Genomic DNA, 25,515 nt, shown 5'->3' on the forward strand with positions numbered 1-25,515 from the left:
TAAACTGGTGTCCTGCAGAAGGTGACAGTCCTTGAACTCCATGTTCTAACTTTGATTAGGCTGCTGGCCCTGCTCAAAAGAAGGTCATAGGCCTAGAAGATGTTTTCTACCCTGTGCTTCACTTTTACTGAACAATTATTTTTCTCCTTTGAACCTCAACATTTTCAAAACTTAGATGACATTTCCATGGGGAATTTCAGGGCCAGGAGGAACTGAACAGATTTTAAAAACTAGGAATGGCAGATGAAGTTTTGCTATGTCACCACAGAGTATCAAGGTAAACTGCAGTGCTTAGAGGTCACAGTAAGACTGGTAGAGACACAGAACTGGAAAGAAAACATCACAAAGTGTAAGAGAGAATTTACTTTTAATAAGAATATCAATAACTTAATTTACACAAAATTGACCAGGAGTATCTTCTTTAGTTAAATAAATTCATGTTTATGCACAAACCCACTTAAAATAAGCTAGCAAATTGTCACAAGAAACCTGAACTACAAAATACTAATTAGATTTGCTTCCATGCTAAAAATCACACTAAAGAGGCGTTTGATATAAATGTCCAAAGTTAACGTCTGTCCAGTAGAACATTACAAAAGGACTTCCAACTCTGTATAAACTATAACAAAAGCCACGTGGGGAAAAAAATCACTTAAAGCCAACTTTTCTCACAAGATTTTAAGCAGTCTGTAACTTCACGCTCACTAACACTGATTTGAAACTTTGGCTATGCTAAAAATCCACATCCATTTTGAAAGTAGCCAGACTCTTTTCCATCTTGTTTATACTTTACTGTGCTCATCTCAGTCTGGTGAACCAAATAATGCAACATGCAGACTGTCACATGCTCACTAGACAGCAAGGGAGTGTCACAAGTGTGCTGCACTTAGGAAAAATGTTAAAAGGATGCAAGCAAACATGCTGAACCAATCAAAGGTGTGAGATGGCTGGCTTCTGGTGATTGGGCAGATAGATATAATGTGGTAGGTGGGATTATGACCTGGAGTGAAGCATGACAAAATGTGACACCAAGAGTAAAGTCCCTATTCATCCTGGGTGTCATAACAATTTTATGCTAGCAGCTCTGGACCGTGGACTGAAGGCATGGGTGCCCTAACCTATGGCATGTCTTAAGCCAAGTGTTGGGTTTGTATTCTTTCACTTAAGGCTATGTTTTGACTGAGGCGTATAAATACCTTCCCTTATTATTTGAAGAGAAGATATGGAGGCAAAAATATTAGAGGTTCCCTCCACTCCACCTCCTTCTGTAATTAACTTACACTGTCAAGTCTTAGCAAACCAGAGAGCAAGCAGTGGTATTTTTAAAACTGAAGCTTTCCAGTTACAGTGACCACCTTGCGACCAATTCAGTTTCCATATGAATTACTAAGGTGTCTTCTCCTGTCTTCCTCAACTCTGCTGACTAATGGGTGGAGAGCAATGCCAGGCAGTACCAGTGAAGGAGAAAAAACCTTTTGTGACAATAAGTGATTTTAATTCCGTTAGGAAACAGATCATGTACAGACACTCCTGATCAAAGGGCACCTGGTACGCCTGGTAGGCAGCTGGTATAGGGACTCGTGCTGGCAGTAGGAATCATTGCACAGCTCTGGGTCCATCTGTCTGATGTGGCACTGAGAGTGGAGTTGGAAACCAACAGAAAACTGAACTAAAGAAACAAACTGGGGGAGTGTTGGAGGGAAGTTAAATGAAAACTCTTTTGGTCACATAACGTAATATTTAGAGCATTTAAGTCAATGACTTGCATGTGGTTTCTATGGTGTACAGAGTACCTGTACTGATGATAAAATGGCCCATCAAAAATACAAATAGGAAAAGTTTCTCCAGCTCAAGGCCAGGAAGGCAACTGACAAAACCTGGTTGCACAAGTTGGGTGGTGGGAGAGGTCTGAAACTCACTGGCTGGGCAAGTCTCTTCAGAGAGGCCTGTGAGGGTCAGGAGCGCTGCAGTCTAACACTGAAGCTCTTCTTCACTCTCAGGGACTCGGGTGCCAGCAAGAGAGCTCTGAGCGCTGGCATGGGCTGTAGAGCTGAGAACTTCTTCAAAACTGCCCCCTGTGTTGCTTGTCCCACCAACCTTGGTCTGAAACACGGCAAAAAAAGAACAGCAAGTTCCTCTGCTCACACTGTAGCAAGTCCCATTTGCATTCCACCCCAAGGCCATGAAGGGCTAAGAACTGTTCAAAGCAGGTAGAGAACATGCGGGGTTGGGTTCTCCTTAGAACAAAAACCATAAAAACATTCAAATAAAGCAACCCTTTTCCTCCTCTAGGGTGCAATCATAAAATCTCCCAGTGGCACTTAACATACACCTAAAGGAACCAGTCCCTAAGCAGATCCTGGGCAGGATCCCAGATCTTACCAGTAAACTTAGTGTGGTTCTATACATGAGTAGCTCACACTGGTTTCACTGGTTTTTTTAGTTCTAAAAGGCTGGATAAAAGATCAGTATTGAAATGAACTGGTTCATTTGCTGAGTGAAGTGGCCCATCACCAGCAACAGTAATAAAGCTCCTCCCAAAATACTGTACTGGGATTTTGGACAGCAGAAGGAATATAGTAACCAAGGAACAAAACCAGTGGCTTGCCTCCCTGTAGGTACTTGTATCTGCCTAGATACTGGTATATATAAAACTGCCCACAGCATTTTCATGTGGGGAGGGAGAGGAAAAGATATCAAATTACATTAATGATATTAATGAAATTAATACCAATGTGCTCACAGGTCATCTACTTTCAAAATGCTTCAGTTTGCTGACCTTGTTAATACAAGTATTAAAACCAAAACCCAGTGTGACTAAATCTCTGAAAAAGAGTTTTCCTAACAAAGACAGAGCTCTAGGTAAAAATCTGGAAATGGTCAAGATTAACCGATGAAGAGACAAAGTAGTTTTGACCATGTTGCCTTGTTAAGAGAATGTTCTTTGGTGGTTCACCACCAAATGATGATCATTTGAAGCTAATTCAAACCTGAAAATAGGGCAAAACTTTTTACTCCATCCTAGAACTGCTGCAGGACTTAAAGACAAGCTGGCGTTTTTCCAGTCTGTAAGCTACTAAATGCTTAAGAAGATTATTTTAATTAAATGAACTTTATGTCCTCAGTTTCCAGAGGATTCTATGTAATCCTTTGTTTCATCAGCTAGCACAGGAGCTGGCCGAGCTTGAAAGTTCAATAAAATAAGGTAGTAGTACTAGGCTTGATATTTGCTCTGACAGTTTGGGTCACTGCTATTAAAAGTTCTCATCCCCAGAGGTAAAAATGTGTATCCAGTCTAACGGGCTGGGCCAACTTCCAGAAAGTACCAGTCCATCCCTGGTTTTTGCAAATAGCAATACAAAACACATACATTGTTAAATGTTGGAAGGCCCAGAACTTGCAGTGAAAAGGAGCCACTGCCTAGTAAAGCTACTACTACATTTTCATGGCAAAACTCATGACCTTTGTTTGCCTATTAAAGTTCTCAATGGATTTGGACTGATCAGAGTGATTATGAAAGCACACTATTCCTGCACTATTTTAAATGACTCAATAAGGTGCATCTGAATTTGGATGCCTCACGAACATTAATGCAGTTTCATTTTCTATTTGCCTTTCTGCCTACTCTTCCCTCTGAAAACAGGAATAGTGTAAGTTAATTTACTGAATGCCTCTGGCCAATACTCCTGTGTGTACTCAATCAACTTTTTGTTTTGTCCTGCTTAATCAAAGATTCCTTAAAGAATCATCAAAGAGCCCTCTGAACACAATCGTCTAAGAACTGGCATGACAAACAGACTCTCCTGGAAGACCATCTTTCCTTAACCAGCAAAACAAGATCAGGCTCCTCAAGCAGTTCACTGTGAGAAGAAATGTTCTTCAGAGTCGTGCAGTTTGAAATGACTTTCCCTCTTCCTGAATGACACACTGAGGCAGTGGGACACACACACCCTTGATGCAGAAAGGACATCGCTCACATTTGTCCTTTACCTCTCAAAACAAGGCAAAAGGCTTTTAAGCTGTCCCTCTCACAGGCTGGCCTAAACGTAAGATGAACAGATTTTGTGGAGTCTAGAGTAGTCTAGTAGCAAACTTGGGAGCTAGAAGTACTACTAAAAGCCCTGACAGTAGGTTTAGTGACTAAATGGGTACAAAAAGTACTTCGCTTTTCCAACTGGTGAGTGGTGAAAAAGGAAGAAAAACATCTATTTCAGATCTCAGGAGTTACAATGAACTGCATTCCCTACCTAAATGGGTAGAAAGAACACAAAGGGATAAGCAAGTGATATGCTTAACTGCAACAGACAGGAAATCAGACCTTCCAAGCTGATGCACCCCATGGATCAATGATTTCTCCTACAGTGAGACTGAGTATAAAAAGCACTTGCAGCTAAGGTGAAAAGAATGCATAGGAAAGCATATACACGCACTAAGCTGGGGCTCTGGAGGTCTGTGCTCTGTTCTAGCTCCTTGGGATACTCCTAGTCTTCCCTGGGATGCTGCCTCCCACCTGTGAAACTGGGATGATGTTTCCTTCCCTGACACAGTGCAATGGAGATCACATTACCCTACACCATCATGACTTACATGTTGTCAGAACAGCCTATCACTAAATAAATGTGAACACGCAAAAGCTGAAAATCATAGAGCAATTCTGAATTTTGATGGTCATGCTTATTTAGAAACATAAAAATAAGTCAAACTCTCTGTGCTGACTTTCCCCAGATGCTGACTGGAAAATCTTATGTGCTATACAATTTCACGGAGGCACAGACAAGACAGACCTTCCCTGTGCACCTGCTGCTTCAGTTCTAGCTGCAATCTGCATTTTCTCTAAGAAGGAATGTCCTTCTGTCCCAAGTGGAAGGCCATTTTCTTACCTTTTTAATGCTTTACAAGTTATAACACCCCTTTACCTTCACCTATTTTTCAACTGTATTCTCAGTTCCCCCTAAAATGAGGAGTCATAACCTGGCTTTTGTCCACTGACAGACTGTACTTGGAATGTGTTGGAATCTTTCCATCGCAGCAAAGTAAAATGCCAGTTTATGAGAACACTTGAGTTTATCTGAAGAATAAAAACCATTAGGAGACAAACCCTCTTGTTCCCCACTTAAATGTGCCTTCCCGTGCAGCTAAGGTAGCTCACTGCTCTGTCCTGCCGAGTGATATTGTCCTTTATGAGTGCTGTTAGTTATAACTGGTAACTTTGCCATCAGTTCTTCCTGTCCCACAGCAAATTGAGTTTTGCAATTTTAAATCCAAACAAAACATTGCAATTTGAGATGAAACACACCTGCATTAAAGAAAGATGAGTTCAGTGCTAAGAGCCACACAGGTAGTGTGAGTCACACCGGAGCTACAGGACAGATGCCATCAGCTGAACAAGGGACACCTGGTGAGCACATCTCTAGTATTGGCAGGGGGGTGGCTCGGGGATGGGACCACTTGTTTAATTTGGCAGACAGCAGAAGTAATTTCTTAGTAACAAAGCAGAGAAAGACTGTTTCTTTGCGTAGTTTCTTTGGCCTTCATTTGCCATTGGTGTTCTGTGAAATTCTTGACAATTGAACGGTAAGTTCAGTCAGTCCGTTCAAATGATAGAGACTAAGCTGTCACAATTTAACACACAGCCATGCAACTGCCTCTGACTTTTACCTTAAGGCTTGTGACAGTGGTCTCAACCTTCTCCTCAAACGATTTGAAAGTTGGAGAATTCCTAGGAAAAAAAGAAAGTGGAAGGAATTAAGAGTGAATTGCAAATGCAAAGGCGTAACTCCACAGTTTGACCAGTTCTTACCAGGCAAAAACAGTAGGACAGACTGAGGCCTGGCTGGCAGCACAGGGCTGTAGACTGATAGGGTATGAACAGTCACTTGTGCTTTGTCAGTCAAATCCAATTATGGTAATCAGATGAATATATTTCAGCTTCAAATTTGCAAAAGCGGAACCTGCCTAGCAATTGAAACCAAACTGGCTTGGCTACCCTGTTCCTACAAGGACAAACAGAAGCCACTGGGAAAAATAATGCAGATTTACCTTTTGTTCTGTTAAACAGGTGATAAAAGGGTCAAAAGGAGAGAGAAATCGAGTTTTATGACTTACATTTGACTGACAGGTCACATTGGTGAATGCCCGCCTTAAACTATCCACCTGCTGCAGTTGGATGAATTAACATCCATCATGTAGTTAGGAGATCTGTTTTCCCCACATGCTTCGCAGGGAGTGGGGATATTCATATAAGCAGAGGCCAGGGGGATGAAAAGAAAGCTGAATCCTAATTTTATTGAAAACAGTCAGAGCTTTACTTGAACAGACATCAATATTTGGCTGCAGTCAAGTAAAGCATGATTATAGCCATTAAAACATGAAAGCACTCATATAAAATCCCTCCATAGGAACACGATCCAAAGCCTGCTGGAGTGGAAAGCATCTCTGACGTTAATGGGCTTTGGATGATATTCTAAAACCAGCAGAACAACTGAATTTCAGATTCAGTAATACAAACCTGGTAACAATCAACTATCCCAATACATCTCAGAACTGCTTCATCTACTCAAAGGCTTGTGCAAGGGATTAACTAGTTAATACAATTAAAAGGAAAACAAACCCCACAGATGGCCTGTCCTGCAGTCCTTATCTACATGAGCAACCTTAATTGATTGAAGTGGGACTGTTCATCCAACAAAAACCTGCAGGATCAGGATCGAAGTACACAAATCCCCCCTCATTACACTGCTGAACATCACCATAGCAAATGGAATATGGGTAGCGTATTACCTCATTGCAGGCATGCTTATGGAATGGCGAATAGAGTAACTGTGGGATAAAAGCAAAAGATAAGGAAAAAAACCTGTAAAATCCAGTTTGCAACATGACTATAATATTTATTTTTTTAACTTAAATTTTAAAATGTATTTTATACATTTATATTTGATTTATTTATTTAACTTAAATTTTAAAATGTATATACATATTTTTAAGAGTGCTGGTACTTTTCCTCTCCTGATGGCAACAGCTTGTTGCCATCCACTCACCTGTGGATTCCAGCTCACTTTCAGCACTGAAGATCCTACCACCACATTCTCATGACAACCGATCAACAATAGGACTCAAAACAACAATGCCAAACAGTTCCTGGCAATACCTATTTAAATGACTCAGACCCCTGCTATCTACAGACATGCAACTTGTGACAGAGGAACCGAGCGCTACCTCTGTGCTCCACAGTGGCAGATGATAAGCTCTGCTGGGTGAGAGCAGTACACCTTGGGTTTGTGAGCACAGACAGAGCCGGTTTGAGGTAGCAGTTGGCAATTGCTTTGTTGCATGTACAATGTATACAGTCCAAATAGCCAGTGCTGGCCCCCAATTTGTATATTGTGCTCCCCCACACAATATGTTATGTAAACAAGAGGTTTCTTTAGCCAGATATGCAGCTCTCTCAGCTGCAGCAGCTGCTGTACCCATCTCTGTAGGATGTTTCACCTCCTTCTTCACACATCAACATTACCAAGACTAGAAAGCTTTTCCACAGCTCTTGGCCATCTCTCCTTGCGACACGTCCCTCCTCAGACTTCCTGGCAGCAAGAGGATTGGAAGGCTGTCAAGTGAAGGATGGAGTCTCTGTCTGCATCACTCAAAAATACCCCAAATGGTCTTGCACCTTTAACCCTGCACATGGCTGCCCGCTTGGCTTACATTAGCCATGTTCATCCACCTGAACCACCAAAGCCAACTCTGCTATCACAACATCACCTATTCCTTGCTGCTGGGAAGCATCAAGCCTGTTCTGAATATGGATCTTTATTTGAAGTACAAGAATCATCCATAAGTGCATTTAGATTTGAACACTGAAAGTAAACTGTGCACTGCAAGAGTATGTACTGTTTCAGAAATTCGTGCTTGGCTGCTTTCAGTGTTGACTGACAGCTGCAGCCTGCTCTGATTGAGAACAGCGAGAGCTTTACTTTGAGGAATACCAACATTTGGCTGCAATCAAGCAAAGCATGATTATAGTATTAAAAAATGAAAGCTTTATATAAACAGCACATGTGCTTGTTCTGAACCATACAAATTCAGAGCAGCACTATGTCCATATCCACACAAAGGATTATTTTTTTTTCCAGATTAAAGATTCAGAAATGGGGACAGGAAGGAGGAGAGAGCTATTTAGCAAGCAGGTGAGACAGAGAGATCTTACACAAACTGTTTGCTGTTGTGTGTATTTTAAGTGTTCTGCTAAGCTCAGATAGACGAGAACTAACAGCAGACAATGCAAATGTTTCACGTTCAGTTTCTCACATCATTTTGAAGACTTTCAAAAGATTAGCCCAAACATTTCAGAAGCACAGCAAATCCATCCTAGTTAAATTAAACAAGCATGCTTACCATTTTAGTCTTTTAACACATGACAAATAGGCAAGAACAAGAGTTTGGAAGCATTTCAGCATAGGCTGCTCCTCTTCTAATAGCAAAACATTCCAAACACGATCTTTTAAGTGAGATTCCATTGTGCCAAATTAGATTTGCACAGCTGAGAGACGGCGTGTGACAGACAATCTGAATACTAAATGCATACTTTATTGAATTCATCTTTTTATTTCTGAGGAGGTAAGGAAGTTATAGGAACAGTAACAACATCTTTTACTAGAAGCCTAAAATGTTAAGCTTTTTTAAAGACATACATGTCTGTGATCAGTGTAGAGGCAGAGAACAGAGATCCTTCATGACAAAGGTCACTAAATACTATGTTTTGGTTTCATGTCAGAGTGAGATAGGAAAGTCAGTCTATGCTCCATTTTTAAGTTCTCTCAGTGAAGTAACAGGGTCACTTAGCTGAACAGAAAAAACTGTTCTTGAGCTGTCCTGTGCACTTGGGATGCTACAAAGGCAGAGACAGCAGAGGATTCAGGGCTGTTCAGCCCCTCTGCTGGGTGAGCTGATATAAAGCCAGATCACTTTGAGCTCACATGAAATTGTTTTATAATTCATCATATACTGAAGTGCTTTACAGCATCAATAAATTAAAGCTCTCTCTATAAAGAACCCCTTTAATCATGTTAAGAACTTGGCCTACTCTTGGAAATTTCCCCAGGACTCGAGACTTGTAAAGAGTCACCATGTACACTTCATGACTAATACACTTTTGCTTTATTGAAGAGGAGGTAATTAAATACTTCATACAATCTTTATAAAACTGCTGGCTGAGTGGAATTTTTACTGAGCATTTGTTATGTTCCAACCTCTGACAAAAAAAGATGGTTAAGAGATTAGGATTATGTATAAATAGGCTTTTCCAAGAGCAACATCTTCTGAATGTGTTCATTATTTGAATTTGAGACTAATCTACTCAAGAACAAGGCAAACACTTAGTCCAGTCCCTTCCTCATTATACTCACCATGCTGTAAAAATGGGGCATTACAATTTAAGTAGCATATGCTTTTATTATATATAATGATGCTGAAAGGAAAGAGGTTACTGCATTACATTCCATAAAACAAAACCTGTCAAGTATAGAGTCAGTATTCACAGAGAGTAATGTGTCTTACCTAATCGAATGTGATCTGTGGAGGATGCACAAGAGAAGAAAAGCAAGAGTTAAAAGTATTATGAAAACGTAACAAAAACCACACATACATATTTGTAGCATGTCAAACTGCCTTAGGAGAAAAATAGAATGTGGATCAGTTGAGATTCCTTCAAAGCAAAAATATTCACACAGACTCCTCCACTACACGGTCACCTATTCTGTGTGCAGTGAGAGGAACAGAAGCTTTGCTAAATTTTGTGTTCTCTTCATTAGAGCAGATGTAAACAATGCTAACTGGTTCCCCCCCACAAATCCCACCTCAATCTCATTAAAGAGAAAGTATAGGCAAACTGGAATTGTACATGTACACCAGCAGCAAATGTCTTTTTTCCCCCTCTAAATTTCTTAATCATCTCTCTGTTGAGAAGGGTAACGGAAAAAATACAAAGCTTTTAATTCCTAAAATGACATTTTCTAAAATACCTGCTCCTTGTTGAAAACAATAATTGAAACACTTTGACACTGTTTTCCAGCTCACAAGGAACTTAATTAAGGCAGTAGAACTGGGAGAGGCACACTGATACATGATATTCAAAGGATGTCATTAAGGTTCCAAAGTCGAGAAATGAGGAGGCAGACAGGCTCTCCTTTATCTGTGTGTTACTGATGTAGTCTTTAATTACAGACCACTTCAAGGGAACACCTGCCTCATGCAGTGAGCCAGATAGATGGTGCACAATTAATGAACATCTCCTCAATACTTATTTTTCATATTCTTTCTCAATGTGTGGTGTGATGCATTATTTACTGCACAATATTCATATCTTGCTCTGAAGAAAAGCACTGATTTCTTCAGGATTATTTACAGGACTCATCATTTATATTGATGCCTTTCAAACACTCATGGATTTATCTCCATAACACTTCTCAGCTTAGACCAGCATAAGTAATGTTGTTGCCATAGGGAGCCTTCTTTTACTACCTGCTGACTCCCAGTAACAGTCCACCCCCTTCTCCATGCTAATACAGATACAGTACAGCCACATCATAAGGAAATGTGTGATACTGCAGAGGTCCAAAAACCATCCCAAACGAAGGGGCAAGCGTCAGTAGAAATGAGAGAAATCAACTGCTTCACCCATCAGCAAAGAAATACTTACAATTACATTCTGAAGCAAGACAGTATTACTGTTTCTTTTATAGGGGATATCAGAGACACAGATGTTTATGAATGGTAGTTTCAGTTATGACAGCTACAATATTTTAAGGAGTTCAGCTCAGAGAATTCAGCAGCATTTTCGAGTGCCCAAAACATCCTTAGATCATGGAAATCCTGGAAATGATCAACAAAAGGCTACACAAAACCTCCACCACCACAACAAAAAACCCCAAAAGGCACAACAATAAAGGCACGGCAAAAACTAACTCTCACAGCACTGAAAGAGATTAATTATACCTGAGCCATCTAAAAAAGATATTGGCCTAACCTGCTTCTAAAATATTCCAATGAGAGAGATTTCACAGCCTTCAGAAACAACCAGTTCAGCTGCATTTGTGAGCATTTTCAGTTCCCTATGTCCTCTTCCTACTAAAGCAGTAACACTTTTTACACTGTATTTCTCTAGTTCTGCAAAAACAGAGTGGACAGCCTTATCAAAGTCAAGCTCTACCACATCTCCTGCCTCCTCTGTGTCCTCGATGACAGGTGCTGTCAGATCAAGATAATTGCTCTTGACAAATCCTTTTATATTTTTGCCATTATGCTATCTCCTAGATGCTTAGAAAATAACAGGTTAATGCATCCCCCACGCACAGACCGAGTACCTGCTTTTTATTTCCCTGAACTTCCCTTGCCCTTTTCCAGAGGGATGAACTTTGCCTTTGTCCACCTCTCTGGGACCTCATACACCTTCTCTGCTGATTCCCACCACTTTAGAGGGGCACATTCAACTGCCAGTGTCATGCCCCCAAACTCTTCCCCTCCCTGAAGTCTTCTGCCTCTTTCCACATGTCCCTTCCAACTCCTGGTAGGAAGGAGGCATTATATTACCTTCATTCATCTTGAGAGCTGGCTCATCCCAGGCACTGAATTTGAAAGGGGTCTGTGTGATCATGTAATTAAAGAAAATGTACCAGACAGTTAAATGAATGATGTATAAGCAGTGTAACTGCTGACATCCTAATTTGCATGCATGCCTTTGTTAGCTTCATCTTTAAATACATTTACTTGTGTAGTAGTACATAGTGTACACAGTTTCCTATTTTTTTAATTACAACCCACTTATTTTTTTTTAAGCAAACCAAAAACCCAGAAAGTCTTCTCCTTTTACTTCTAAAAAGGCCATCAGCAGGGCTGAAACTCTTAGCTCCACATAGACAGCTGCAGAGTGGTCCAGCAGGATTGCATGGAAAGATGCAGACTTTACCAATATGCAAAGGAGCAAGGGATAAAGACCTTCAACTCTGTATCACACCTCTGCTCTACATGGCAAAAGCCACGCTGAAATGTTAGTGTGTAACATCTGTAAGAGCCAAGCTCACACTACTGCCCTATGAGTCTTCCTTCTTCCCCTGTGCCTTCCTTCTCTCTGTCAGAAAATGTTAAAGGACATTACATGAGCTGGGGGTAGAGGGGCAACCAAATATTCTGATGGTATATCATTACTCACAAGAATCTATTATCTTAACTATATGCCTGGTTTGTGTCCCAAAGCAAAAATCTCTGCATACTGTTTTTACATACTCTGGTATTTCGAATAATATGATAATCTTAAATGGAATGCATTACAACTGTAAAGAGACCATACAAGCGCTAATAATTACTACAAAATTTAGAAGATGTAAGATCCTAGTGATTATTTATGCCCAAAATGCATTAAAGAGTTGGGAAGCTGGGGTGAGGATGAAAGAGGAGCACAGCAGCTGCATGAAAAGCACTTTGTCCCCAAGGGCTGGCTTCTCTTTGGGACATGTGGAATTTGGTCATTTTTCTTTCTTGTAGATTTCATCTTCTTGAATTCTAACATAGCAAAACAGCACATTTGAGGGAGTCTGCTGCTGATATATGATATTTTAGTAATATTTTTACAGATAACACAAGGTGAGATTAAGACCCTGCATCTTCAGAAACACGTTTCACATGGTGCTCTGTATAGCTGACATAGCAGACAGCCTGAAAAACATAATTTTGTTTTTCACAAAGCAGGCAAGCTTCAATATTTAGAGTCAGACTGACTACAAACCCTTTCAAAATCGCCATTACCACAGGAAGGGGGTAAGACTGCTGAACGTACTGGGAATTATGATGATCATCTGGATTTCAGGAATCAGTTACAAGTGTCTGCTTTAAATGAAAGCAGAACAGGGATTTGCATCTGGATGCAAATTGGTGACTATCAGCCTTACTCCCTAACCAACAGGATTAAGCCACAGTTTGATGTGTGTTTAAATCAGCATTATGGGAGGGGCAGTGATAATCTATCTAAAATGATTTGGATTAGAAAAAGCAAACAAACAATGAAGCATGCCTCCTTACACCTTACTCCCCCAAACAGAGCTGGAATTGGAGTGGGAGAGGGGAAGAATTTTAAAACCATGTTATTTAAGCGATAAGGTTTAGTGTGACCCCACAGAGAACTGCATCTGTCCAAGCTGGGCCAAGATCTCAGGCCAGCTTTGTTGCTGAGGGAAGCATACTGACCATTACTCTAGATCTAGGATGTTCAGCAGATGCAGAAGGCCCAACTTATTTCATGCTTTATGTAACTATGAGATACCGGCTGTACCGCTTGTTGCTTCATCATCAAGAAAATTCTCCTTAACAGAAAACCGCAAGTGTCCACAAAAAAAATGGCAGTGCTGGTAGTTCATACTTTCCTGAGAAATTCCCAACCAGGTTCAAGGTAATAACTTCAGTCAAAGAAAGCTACTAGAAACAAGCTTCTTGATTAATCAAAATGTTTATGGACTTAGCCTCTGCTTTGAGCCCTTGGCTAAATGGCTAATGGGATAAACACCACCCATCTGCTTTCCAAGCAGTAGTCAGAAGCATGACTGCCATGGGGGTCAGGGATTGATACTGATAGATAAGGCAAAAGAATATGGTAACAGTGATTAATTAAGGGAAATATTAAAGGAAAAACATGCTTTATTATAGTGAAGACATTTCTGACATTGCAGTTAATCCCACACCCTATGCAAAGCACAAACAACAGGACCTGACAAGCACCTAAGAAGTCCTGAATTGTTAATCATCCTTCCCTCTATGATCAGGAGCCAGTGCTCAAGGTATTCTCACACCAGCTCTTTGCTCAGTGCTGTATAATCTAAAGCATGGAAGCAGCAACACGACCTATTCACTGAGCAGTGAGCTTGTCTTTTATTTTTTTACAAGAGGGAGTGTTAGGAAAGAACAGAAAATGAAATAGAGGGTATAACATCTCATGCATTTCTCAAAAATATAGAACACAATTCTAAATGCAGGAAAGGCAGAAAGAATAAACAGAAGTAGGAAAAAGGCTTGTGAAAGCAACTCATGCAACTGGAGCCTCAGCCTGGAAAAGAGGAAACTAAGTAAGTATCACATTCCTCACTACAGAACATGGGAGACTGAAAAGTCCTTGATCAGGGTAAGTGCTACTTAGCAACAACTAAATCATCAGTGTGTTATTAGCATTGTTCTCAGAGTACAGTCAAAACACAGCACTGCACCAGCTAATAGGAATATAATTAACTATCCCAGCCAAAACCGGGACAGTGAAATAAAATAAAACCACAGGAAATCATGAGTGGCATGAAGGACAGCAGAAGGACTACACTCGGTGTTTCTTATAATAGAAGGGCCAGAAGACATCAAAGGGAAGAGCAGGAGACTGAGAATAGCGAATGAATGAAAGAAAAAATAAACCACACACTTCTTTACCACATAACTATCTGTTCATCTGGGAGACAAGAGGTGTTACGAATGTCAAAAAAGCTGATACAAGTTAAAAGACTTAAATGAAAGTTTTCAGCTCTCAGATTGCTGAATACTAAAAAATGTACTAGGAAAATGTAACTGCATGCCTTCTTATTCTGATATCCATACACAGGCATATAGATGTTTAACTGTACCAAGTCAAAAAATTCTTAGTTTATGTTCATACCCTGATTACAAGTCACTCGCTAGATTTCCATTTTATACTGCAATGTGGAAAAAGACATTGTAAAGCAGATGACACAGCAATGAAGATTTCCCTTCTTTAGTTTCACCTAGAAAAACAGTAGCACTTCCATACAGGGTTTATTAAGCTATACGTAAAGGTAGGTATAAAGGAGGGACTCCAAAGTTTTCTTAAGATACAGATTAAAAATGAAAAGGTGAAAAAATAAGTTTTATCTGCCAAGAACTATGCTCCAGCCATTTGCAGCAAAAAATCCAAACTCATATGTATTTGAAAAACTGTAAAATGGATTCATACAGCTCTTCAGATATGGTTATCTCATTCATTACAAAATGACCAAAAAAAAGTGAAAACATACCAATATTTCTAATAAATGTGACTAATTATGCAGCTCAAACAATATACTGTACAGTTACCCATGTCCATTTATTTCATCACAAAAAAGAATCAACTCCCTAAAACACCTGAGAAATTCTGTAATGCTGCTACAAAGTTGAAAACTGAAGCGTTGGTTTACAGTGTACAGTTTCTTCATTTATGATCTTATTGTGAGGAAATTTAAGATCAATACTTTTAAAGATACATCAACATTAAAAGCCTGACATTCAGCCTGCATTTAAGTGACAGCTCTTCTCCTGACCTCAACTCCTGCTACTTTCATCATGTCTTTTTTTGTAAATACAACTGCAAATAGCCTGGGTTCTTATAATTATTATTTGTTTATTTATCTTTCCACAAGCAGCTGCAAGGCAGCCTTGTGTGAATAAAATTGGGCTAATAAAGATCTAACAGCAATTTTTTGTTCCATTTTACTTGTACATTTCCTTGAGGCTGCCAAGTTATTCCAAAAGGATTTCAAATAGCACTTTTTCCTTTTTTTTAACTAGAACTCAAGTAAGAATTATATTTTCATTTGTCACTATCCCTTCTTCTTGGTTGAAGCCAAACTATGTTGCACACTGATGACAAACTACTTGAATGTTTAAAATGCTAATGCAGAAGTTAAAAAAACAACAAAACAAACTGACAGGTGACTTATACTTTTTGTTCTCCAAATAAGATCAGAGAAATAGCAGATCCCTGTACCTCATATCTCCGAACTTCTTGCTGATAGCAGTTCCTACATTGCTGATAGCTGCTGTTGCTTTTTGTCCTGCATGGCTCAGGGTCTCATGCGTTTTCTTGTAACTGAAAAACACAAAAAACAAAAAACAAACAAACCAGAAGCAGTAATAAGTACTAACAGAGGCCAGAATCCCCTGCAATTAATTCCCTTTTACCTTATTTCCACATCTTAAAGTCCCATCCACAGAAAGATTAAGAAACACAGTAACTGCAGCACAAAACAAATTACAAAGCTGCCTGCTTCTGCACAGCTTCCTAAGTGCAGCTTAATCCTAACATGAGAACAATCCTTAACTGTGTGTCTCCCCATTCCAGGTAACATCCCTCGAGAGCAGCAGCAACGCTGTTTGAAAGTGGAATGCAGTGATTTGTTGAGTACCTGTTTGATACAATTTCTGCTTATAGAAAATAATATTTACATCAAATAAGCATTCTTGCAGCACATACCAAGTAGGTAGCAAAATCTGCACAAAAAATCTCTGTCCAGAGCACAGAAAAGAATCAGGACATACACAACTCTGTCTTTCCGTGCACATACATATAAGGTACATTTAACAGATACACTCCAAAAATATTTGTTGATATTTCAAATTAGACAAAAGTTACCAAATCTGTTCCCATATGACTCAATTTTACTTTTCACAAAAATTTCTTTAAAGGAAGGCGGCTTTGGGAGAGACAGAGAAAGAAAGATAAAAAATCCAGACCATGAATGCATATTCTTAATAGGACTCAATCCTTTCAGAAGTCATTAAATGCATGTATAGTATATACATTCAAACACAGAATCATCTTAATTTACTGATCCAGAATATATACTCTGACCCACATAGACCTGTTAGTACAGTTAAGTTGCTTTCTCAGAGTAATCAATAAGCTTTTCTGCACAGATGGTTTTTTGCTGACTGAACTAACTCTGAGCAAATCAGAGACTTCCTTCCAAGTAAATTATCTGATACTCCCAGTGGTGCAGACAAGCTCGGAATTAGAAGTACTGACCTAGTAACAAAAGGAGAGCACATTATAATCAGTCTTGTATCCTGTGGTGTGCATTGGCAGGTAAGAACTGGAGAAACGATCATGAAAAATTCAGACATAAAATTCCACTGGTTCTAATTCTCCTTTGAACAAAATCTGTAAGATTGCAAATGTGTGCCAAAATACACTGGAGACAACTAAAAAGACCCCACTGCCTAATTCCTGAAACAGAATATTTTCTTCTTATTTTTAGGTATATGAAAGCAATATAACTTTGTGGATGCAGGAGGGGAAATAAGAGAAGATTAACATTTGCAATACAGCACAATCACACTTTATGTCAGGTCCTTTTAGCCCTAGCAGTACCTATTGCTTAAAGTCCTCTGTTGAGGACTGTTTTGCAAATGACAAGTTAAAAGGCAGATGCCATAGAATGCTCTGTTCTTTCACACAATATTCTTTCAACAATGAATCATCCCCAACACAAATATTTTGATCTTAATATTCCTAAACCACAAAGTTTCTTACAGACTACCAATCTAACAAGTTCTAAAATTGCCAAGAGAAATGGCTCCTTCTACAAAGCTGTTTGTTTTGACTGACTAGCAAGGCAGTCTACAGGGAGCAACTTAAGACTAGCATACCAAATTTCTAGAAACCTAGAGAATGATAAGCTGAATCAATCACATACACAATGTTGAATGACAACAAGGGCTAAAACATTGCAACAGTGACCACAAATTATAACTAGAAAGGAAGGAACACTGGTTATGTCTGCTTTATTTATTCTGGTGGAATACAGAGACTGCAAACACTGTTTTCACTGTGTTTCCTTTCTCCTCAGCCAGTCCGTCCCTGGATGTTGCAAGACTGCAACGCTCTTATTTCATTGAGACCTCATTCTCTAGCTCAACTAGTTTAATAGCTCTGTCATTCTCTTGCTGTCAGTGGACATGTTCTCATATAAACTAGGGTTGCATGAGACCCTAAACCAGACATCAATAATGCTTCAGTTAAACTGTGAGCACACAGCTTTCTGACAAGTGTTGCCTATGAAAAAAATAAAATCAAAAAATCAAATATTCTAATGCCTGTGGCATCGAAGTCTTTAGACATTTTGCTAACAGAGAAGCTTCCTAAACCATTCAGCACAAGTGGAATTTTGCTCATGACAAAACGGAAGGTCAAGACTTGAACTCCAGGTCTAAAAGGTCTTTGGTATCAGAACCTATTTATGTACAGGTTGACTGTGCATAGTAAAATACTTTCTGGATATCCTTCTGCAGTGATTCTTTTGTTTGTTTCAGTTGTTTGGTTTGGGTTTTTTTGTTTTGTTTGGGGGGGGGTTTGGTTGGTTGGTTGGTTTTCTTTAAAGACACCCTGGAGTTCATTCACAGGCATATTTAGTTTAATGACAAAACATCTCCATGTCTTACCTTTCTGCTGCAGGTTCTTCACACTGTGTAAAACTGTTAAAAATAATAGTCCCAAATGACCCATACAGCAGACAGACTCAAATTCAATTGAGAAACATTAGAGTCCCCTAGTATTTCTGTACATTACATTGGTCAGAACACACCTTCTGGGAATTGGCTAAAATTATACAGATTTTGGTGTTCAACTAATATTACGTTTTTTCCTTTAAATCCCATAAATCCAACATTCTCCCCAGAATTTCCACTAGCAAGGAAGACATGGAGACTGCATTTATGTTCCTAGTATTTTTGACATTATGTAACAGTGTAAATCCAGCTAAGACTGTTACACAACTGGTCTTTTTCTCAGCACTAACTTCAGCAAAAACAACCTTTGACATGAACCCCTCCTCCCTTTGGCAATGCTGAAGAAGAGCTTTAAGGCACAACAAAATAACAAAGGTAAAGATGCAATGCAACATGCAATGCCTGTCATCGAAGAGAAAAATCAGTAATTTGCATTTTAGTCAAGCTCAAAAATAGGCCACTCCATCCCTGCCTCTCCACCATCATGCATATTACTACACCTTCTTCATAAATAATCTTTCCACAGAGCACATTGCCTTACTGTACTTAGTTATGCTTTGTATTGATCTATAGCAAGTATTTTGGCTCAGATATTTTTGCCATCATATTTATGTCATATTTACAGCATTAATTTGATGACAAACACTCTGGTAACCATGAGCTTTTCAACAGGTCTCTGACCTCTGGAAATCCTTCTCACTTGTATGTAGCATAAATAGTATCCTCGTGTAACAGGTTTGCAGTTTTGTTTTAATGCACTGAACAGTTTACATTATTTTCAGAAACCTTAAGCTAGAAATAAAGTTGGATATTCCAGGTAAAGCTTACATTTATTCATTGGAGTGCTATGCGTATGGCTTAAGTCCCTCTAAACCACCAACTGCTCCAGCATGCTAAGTCATTTACACCACCTGTGTGTTCTCATCCTTTGAGCCATTGTGGGCAAGTACAGACTGCCCAGCTCATGAGGACAGGTGACAGCATCTCAGCAGTCAGTCAGCCATTGTGTGAAATAAGATCATTGACACTAAACCTGAAGGCATAAATGCTCCAGCAGAAACAAACTCGAAGAATTTATAACACAGAGATTCAAGAATTACCACCTTCCATCCAACCCACAGCGTGCATCTTCACACAAAGATGTCATTAGGCTCTGTGCCTCTTACACTAATACAAAGTAACCACAACTTCTCTGAGTTTAACAGTGCTACGCCAGATGCCCAGCAGCATTAGTCAAAGTAGAAACAGTCTACCTGATTCATGCTGTTAGAGGAGGAATGCCTTTTCTGGTTTTGTGGCATCTAAACATATGCCATAGCACAGAATAATTGCTGGAAGTGGCTAAAAAGGATCATATTCCATGCTTTTCACTTAGCACTTTAGAATTAATATTTCTACTGCATTTCATATATAAGAAGGATTAAACACAGTATATGAATTCCTGTCACAATTGTAACCCTGTTGTTAAAACTCACCTGTGTCATTTTGGATGTTACTATTCTATATTACATTAACATAAGAATTTCATCCATCAACTTCAGATTATAATTTGGTTTTTTAAATTGGATATTTCTTTAACAAAAGCAATTGCTTATAAAACTGATTATTAGAGGTCATCATAAAATCTGCTGATATTGCAGTTAAATTCTGATAATATACCCAACACACTTAAAAGAAGCTTTAAAGATAACTCATATCCCCATCACTGTAAGACACTAATTAGGCAAAATAGATTTGCAGCATATTTTGACTGCATTTTCACCTGACAGTTTACTGCATTTGGCTTGTACTATCACATGACAGCCAGGTCTCACTAGCTGATTTTTACAGCCAGTGACTGCAAATGAAAGAACATCATACTTCATAAAACACAGCATGTGAAGAAAATAGTGCTTCATATAGAGTATAGTCAGGCAGCAGATGTAGAGAGAGGTCAGAGAACTGGATGTTTAACTGCATCCTGGATGTTTAAATGTCCATCTGCAGGACAGGACAAGGTAATCATACTGCATGCTACCTGATCTCACCTCAGCACAGAATTGCCCTTCACATGGCAGAGTTAATCTAACCTTCCTTCATAGGTGCAACACAGGGGCTGCTGACAGAAGTAGACTATCAATATAATATTCATATTTTGCATGGCACAGTCAACCTATTGCAGTAAATTACAAGGAACTTACATTGAGCTTCTGTAAAATTAGTACATCTGCTAATTAGCACATCTTCATTCAGCATTGTGCCTCTCCATCAATGCTTGCTTGCAAAATTAATCCATTTGAGAAACCCTCTTCTGTGATAAAGCTTACATAAGATGCAACAAAGTGCAAACAATTAACAACAAAACCATACAGTAGAGCAGAGCCTGGTAGCACAAGCCATGGCCTATGGAGCTTGCTTAGTTTTCAAACCATTAGTCAGCTTAAGAATGACATTTCTGGAATCAGTGTAAAACATCTGGATCTCTGAGAAACCCTCAGCTAGAGAACTATTTTTTCTGTTGATTTTCTGGGAAAAAAAAAACAGGGCTCAGCATTAACTAAATCATGCTAATGTTCTAATGAAATAAATGCATATATGATGGAAGATAAGGTGTACACAAAACATTCTGTAAGCGCATTCTTATGACCATTTTGCCCACAAATAAGCTCTAAGGTGTGCTTTTTTATTACTTCTTTTTTTTAGTGCTCAACTGAAATTTACTCCAACTTCAAAACCAAACAACAGATGTACTTTTTTTAGACATTCTTCTCTTTGCCAAGTATGTTAACAATTAATTGAAACTGTGCTGGCACTTGGGTGGATACATATGCCTAAAGCAGTCAAAGGAAGTCTGCCCCAGGCAGTTCCTCTCCCACAGAGAGAGGAAGGGCAGAGCTTAGGGAAAACCTCTGCAGTTCACAGGGGACCTGCCTGCAGCCAGAAATCTGTGTGCAACACACAGATGACCGTTCAGTAGGCTGGAGAGTCACAGGTCAGGAAAGGTGCCAGACAAAGGTGAAAATATTCCATGCTGTCCTGCACTGTAATCTTAAAAACTTGGGAAAAATTTGGGATACAATTGTGTGAAATGCACTATTTGTGCAATGCAGGATAGAATAGGGGAAGAACAAGCTGCTATGGTATCTTTAACTTTCAAGTAGAAAAGCCACAATATGTTGGCTTAAGCACAGATGAGCTTAAGATGTTCCAGGCTGAAACTTCACAGTTCATCCCACCTTAAACTATGTCAATAACACTGTCTGTGGGCTCTGTGCTGTACACTAGATCAACAAAATTATGCACATTAAACATATTCCAGCCTCTCTTTTCCTTTCTTCCCTTGCCTTTCTTCCCTTCCGCTCCATTTCTCTTCCTTCTGTTTCCTTTTCTTTCCTTTATCCCTTTTCTTCCTGTTCTTTTTTTTTTTTTTCTCCTTTATTTTTCCTTTTGCTTAATTTCTGTTTTACCTTTCCTTCCATTTCTCTCTTTCCTTCCCTTTCCCCTTTCCACTGACCTTTTCCTGGATATTTTTAATCCTGGTAATTCCAGAGACTCCAATTTACACTCAGGCCTCCCCTTTCTTTCTTAGTTACATACATACAGATAACTATAATATACACTTAACGTATTTTCTGTTACCCAGTGATAATTACAGTGGGCTTTTCCCTGAGAAAATAACACTATATTCATCAATCTGGAACAGATCACCTAACCTTGCTGTGGATTTTCCATTAGCAGAAAGTTCTGATGTAACCAAGTGGAAAAGTAACAACAAGAATAAACAAAGATAACTTCTTTCTCCAACCTTACTACTCCCTCCTTCAAAATTCAAAGCCAGAGATGTGTGTGGAAAAGGGAAAAGCAGCAAAAAAATTACCTTTTAAGAAGCCATGAACATTGCCTGATTTGACCCAAAGGACACAAATTCAGTGGAAGTGAGAGGCTCCCTTTACTTTCACACAGCACAGACTCACAGGCAGGTAATGTGCTTGCTAAAACCAACATACAATTTCTTCACTTACACAACTGCTACATTTACTTGCAGATTTAGAAAAGAAAATGTCAAAAGGTGATTACACATTGCAATGAACGGAAACACCCACAATTCTTTTACTACCACTTATAACAAGGTGGGGGGGGAACATGGTATGCTGAATTCCTAAAAGTCACAGTAGGACTGTGGTTGTCCACAAATTATATTTGACTTCCTGAGAAAATTCTGAACCCCTGGAACATTACGGTATATTTAAAGTTACACTAATGAAGACTGCAAGTACTTCAGATTGTAAGTCCAAGACACATGCAGTGCAACTATTACTTTCTATTTTCTCATCACCTGGCAGAAATTTGAACTACAAAATGGTAAGTTCCCCCTATTTGTGGAAACCATACAGCTGTCCTCATGTTCTCTATCAGCAGAACTAAGCCTGCTCACATAGCTTTCAGCCAGTAGCAAATGAAAAGATCTTCATTCTGTGTGTGAAGGGAAAGGCCAAGTCCATGTTGAATGTTTGTCTCAAGTAACTACATGTAAGAGCAGAGCAATATTGAAACCTTCCTAAAAAGGCTTCAAAAGACAACCACCACTTGAGAAAGCCCCAGGCACCATCTTGGAGACATGCTGTTTGGAGTTAGCACTTACAGTTCTCTTCACTCTGGCCTCTAATTCATTACATTTTCCCTTTCTATAACAATTTTTGTCTGTGAGGGCAAAAGATGAAGTAATTTTGAAAACAGTTTTGTGAGATTCCTGTCCTAAATGGCAGTCTTGCATGGGTCCATTTTCCATCACATCATAGGCTTCCCAAACCCCTGGCTGGAATCACTAATCATATGGGCTTTGAGACTTTTCATTTCAATATACTATTACAGCCTCCAAGGAGACAATGGGTTTTCTTTAAGTTCTTAGCCATTCTAATAGTTTACTGTCCATGGCAGAACTGCTGCTGACAGTGGTCTGAACATCTGCAGTAGTATTGGTTTGGGATTTTTTTTTCTTGGGGGGGGGTGGGGGGTGGGAAAAGGGAGGAAGATGAATAGCAAAACAAACCATTTTCATCTCCCTAGAAGCTATCTCTGTAGTTGCATCACTATTGCAAAGATTGAAATATAGAAATTTCAAAAAGAAATTTCAAGAAATAAAGATATTGAAAGATTATCCACTTAAAACAGAGGAGGCTTATGCCTTCTAACGGCTGCTAACATTTCAAGAAAGAATGACAAAGTAGCTTCTGGGAACTATTAGGCTGGAGTGAGTTTCTTGATGGGTAATTTTACAGATACAACTGCTCCTTAGAAACTCAGTAGTACCGAAATATCTCCTGAGAGGACAACACTATAATATTCTACTGTGTTGTTTTGTTTGTTTGTTTTCCAGAGTAGTACAGAAGAGCACCACATTAAGAGCTGCGGGACAGCCAAAGCTGAGCATGGTTATGACATACATGCTCAGCAAAGGCTAGTGGTATCTGGTGAAAGTGCAAGAGGCAATGGGCACTAATTGAACTCAATAAATATTTAAACAAAATAAAAAGGTTTTTCACATTAAGGGTAACTAAACACTGGAATATGTTGCCCAGAGAGGCTGTAGAGTCTTCATCCTTGGAGATGCTAAAAATCTGACTGGACATAGTTCTGAGCACCCTGCTTTAGCTGACCCTGCTTTGAAAGTTGGACTAGACAGTCTGCTGACAATGCTGTCAACCTCAGTGATGCTGTGACAGTGTATAAAACTAGGTCAATCTTTATAGAAGACATCTTCTTACCTTAATGCACTATGCAGTGAAAATCTGAAGTACAGAAAGCTAGAAAGAGCTGTGGGAACCTTACTGAAGCACCGCCAATCAAGCAGCTTTAACTACATAAACATACTGCATTCAGGTTACATAAAACCTTTTCTTTGTTGCAAAATGTTAATTAGAAAAGGCCAATTATGGTCTTTGTAAATATCCCTGTAAAGACATTTTTTACGATTTCTTAAACTAAAATAAATAACCTTGAAATCCACCAACATTACCCTGCTTCCAGCATCTAAATAAGAATGAATTATCTGTGTTTAAAATACAAATAAAAAACCTGCTTTGCTAGAAGCTATCTGAATATCCACCCACCTCTATTCACTGGAAACCTGATCTTTAAAAAGGTGTGTGTGGGAAGTCATTCCAGTTGAATGCCTTACCACCATGAAAGCAAATTAAACTTGAGGCAATCGTTTGCTCTCTAGTTACTGATATCTTCTATAGTAGAACCCCTGCCTTCCCTAACACAGAGATTATACTGAAAATCAGTGCACTGAGGAATAGCAGAGGAAATCAACAAGGAATGTGAAAAATGCATCATGATTCTGGTCATCATCATAAATGAATGACTTCCAGGTGTATTTCATACAAGGCTGAAAAATGCAAACAACGTTACAGATTTTATTTAGAGAAAAACAAAACTGATAAAAAAGCTGATTTGATACATTAGAAGCTCCACATTACATTTGCAACAGTAATGTCTTACTGCAGGTAGTTAAATTGCTTTCACATACCTTAAAGCATGAATTAATAACAAGGAAACGGACTTTGTACAGAACTTTATGTTGAGCCTGACAGAATCTTCAATTTATGGAGAACATCAGTCCATTAACTTCCAGCTCTAGCATTCCTCAGTATGAACACTGTTACCTTTTCTTCCTTTTTAATAACAGGGATTCTTCAATGACAATCATGTACATGTTAATCCTGCTCAGACTAACTCCTAAGTTACCTGTGGCCAACCATTTAAAATGAGAAGTTTCATAGTCAGAATCTCAAGTTTAAATTTAGTCATTCCAGGTGGCATCCATCCTGTGAGTCAGGTCATGAGTCTTAACTAGTTGTTCAAACACACATTACTGTTCCTGAGAAAAGTTCAGCCCTCTGCCTCTAAGTCCACTTTAACCCTAAGAATGTGTCCCTAAATGGAGAGCTTAAAAATAGTTTAAACAATAAGAGGAAAAAAATTTGGTGCTTGCTTGTTCTCTGTGCCTTTGAAAAGTTCCCCATTAAAGGAAAGTGGGTTTAACTTCCAGGAAAGCACAGCAGCTACAAACCCCAGAAGACTGCATGAAAGCAAAATCTGCCTCCTTAGAAAAAGATCTTTTTAAAATTTAAAATGACTAATTGTGGATTTAGAATCCTAAAGTACAGGCATGTAAATATTTTGAACTTTTATTTTTTAAAACTGGCTTTTCATCCTTACTAAATCAGAGAG

The 25,515-nt window shown here is 39.0% G+C and overlaps 1 protein-coding gene across 3 annotated transcripts in view; it reads right to left on the bottom strand.

Moving 5' to 3' along the window:
* Positions 1 to 1,971: 1,971 nt before the first annotated feature.
* TPD52L1 (TPD52 like 1) overlaps positions 1,972 to 25,515 on the bottom strand; it is a gene marked incomplete at its 3' end in the record, with an annotated part of 33,858 nt that continues 10,314 nt past the window's right edge. The window contains exons 3-7 of one of the 3 annotated variants that reach the window (XM_080616528.1): positions 15,782 to 15,883; positions 9,553 to 9,567; positions 6,781 to 6,819; positions 5,659 to 5,719; positions 1,972 to 2,103 (exon numbers count right to left, since the gene is read on the bottom strand). In XM_080616528.1, coding sequence (XP_080472654.1) covers positions 1,972 to 2,103; positions 5,659 to 5,719; positions 6,781 to 6,819; positions 9,553 to 9,567; positions 15,782 to 15,883 — 349 coding nt within the window. Of the gene's footprint in view, positions 2,104 to 5,658; positions 5,720 to 6,776; positions 6,820 to 9,552; positions 9,568 to 15,781; positions 15,884 to 25,515 lie in introns of those variants that run through there. The other 2 variants (XM_080616529.1, XM_080616527.1) reach the window with 2 other exon arrangements.

Source organism: Psittacula echo (assembly GCF_963264785.1).
Source record: "Psittacula echo genome assembly, chromosome: 4".
Lineage (NCBI taxonomy): Eukaryota > Metazoa > Chordata > Aves > Psittaciformes > Psittacidae > Psittacula > Psittacula echo.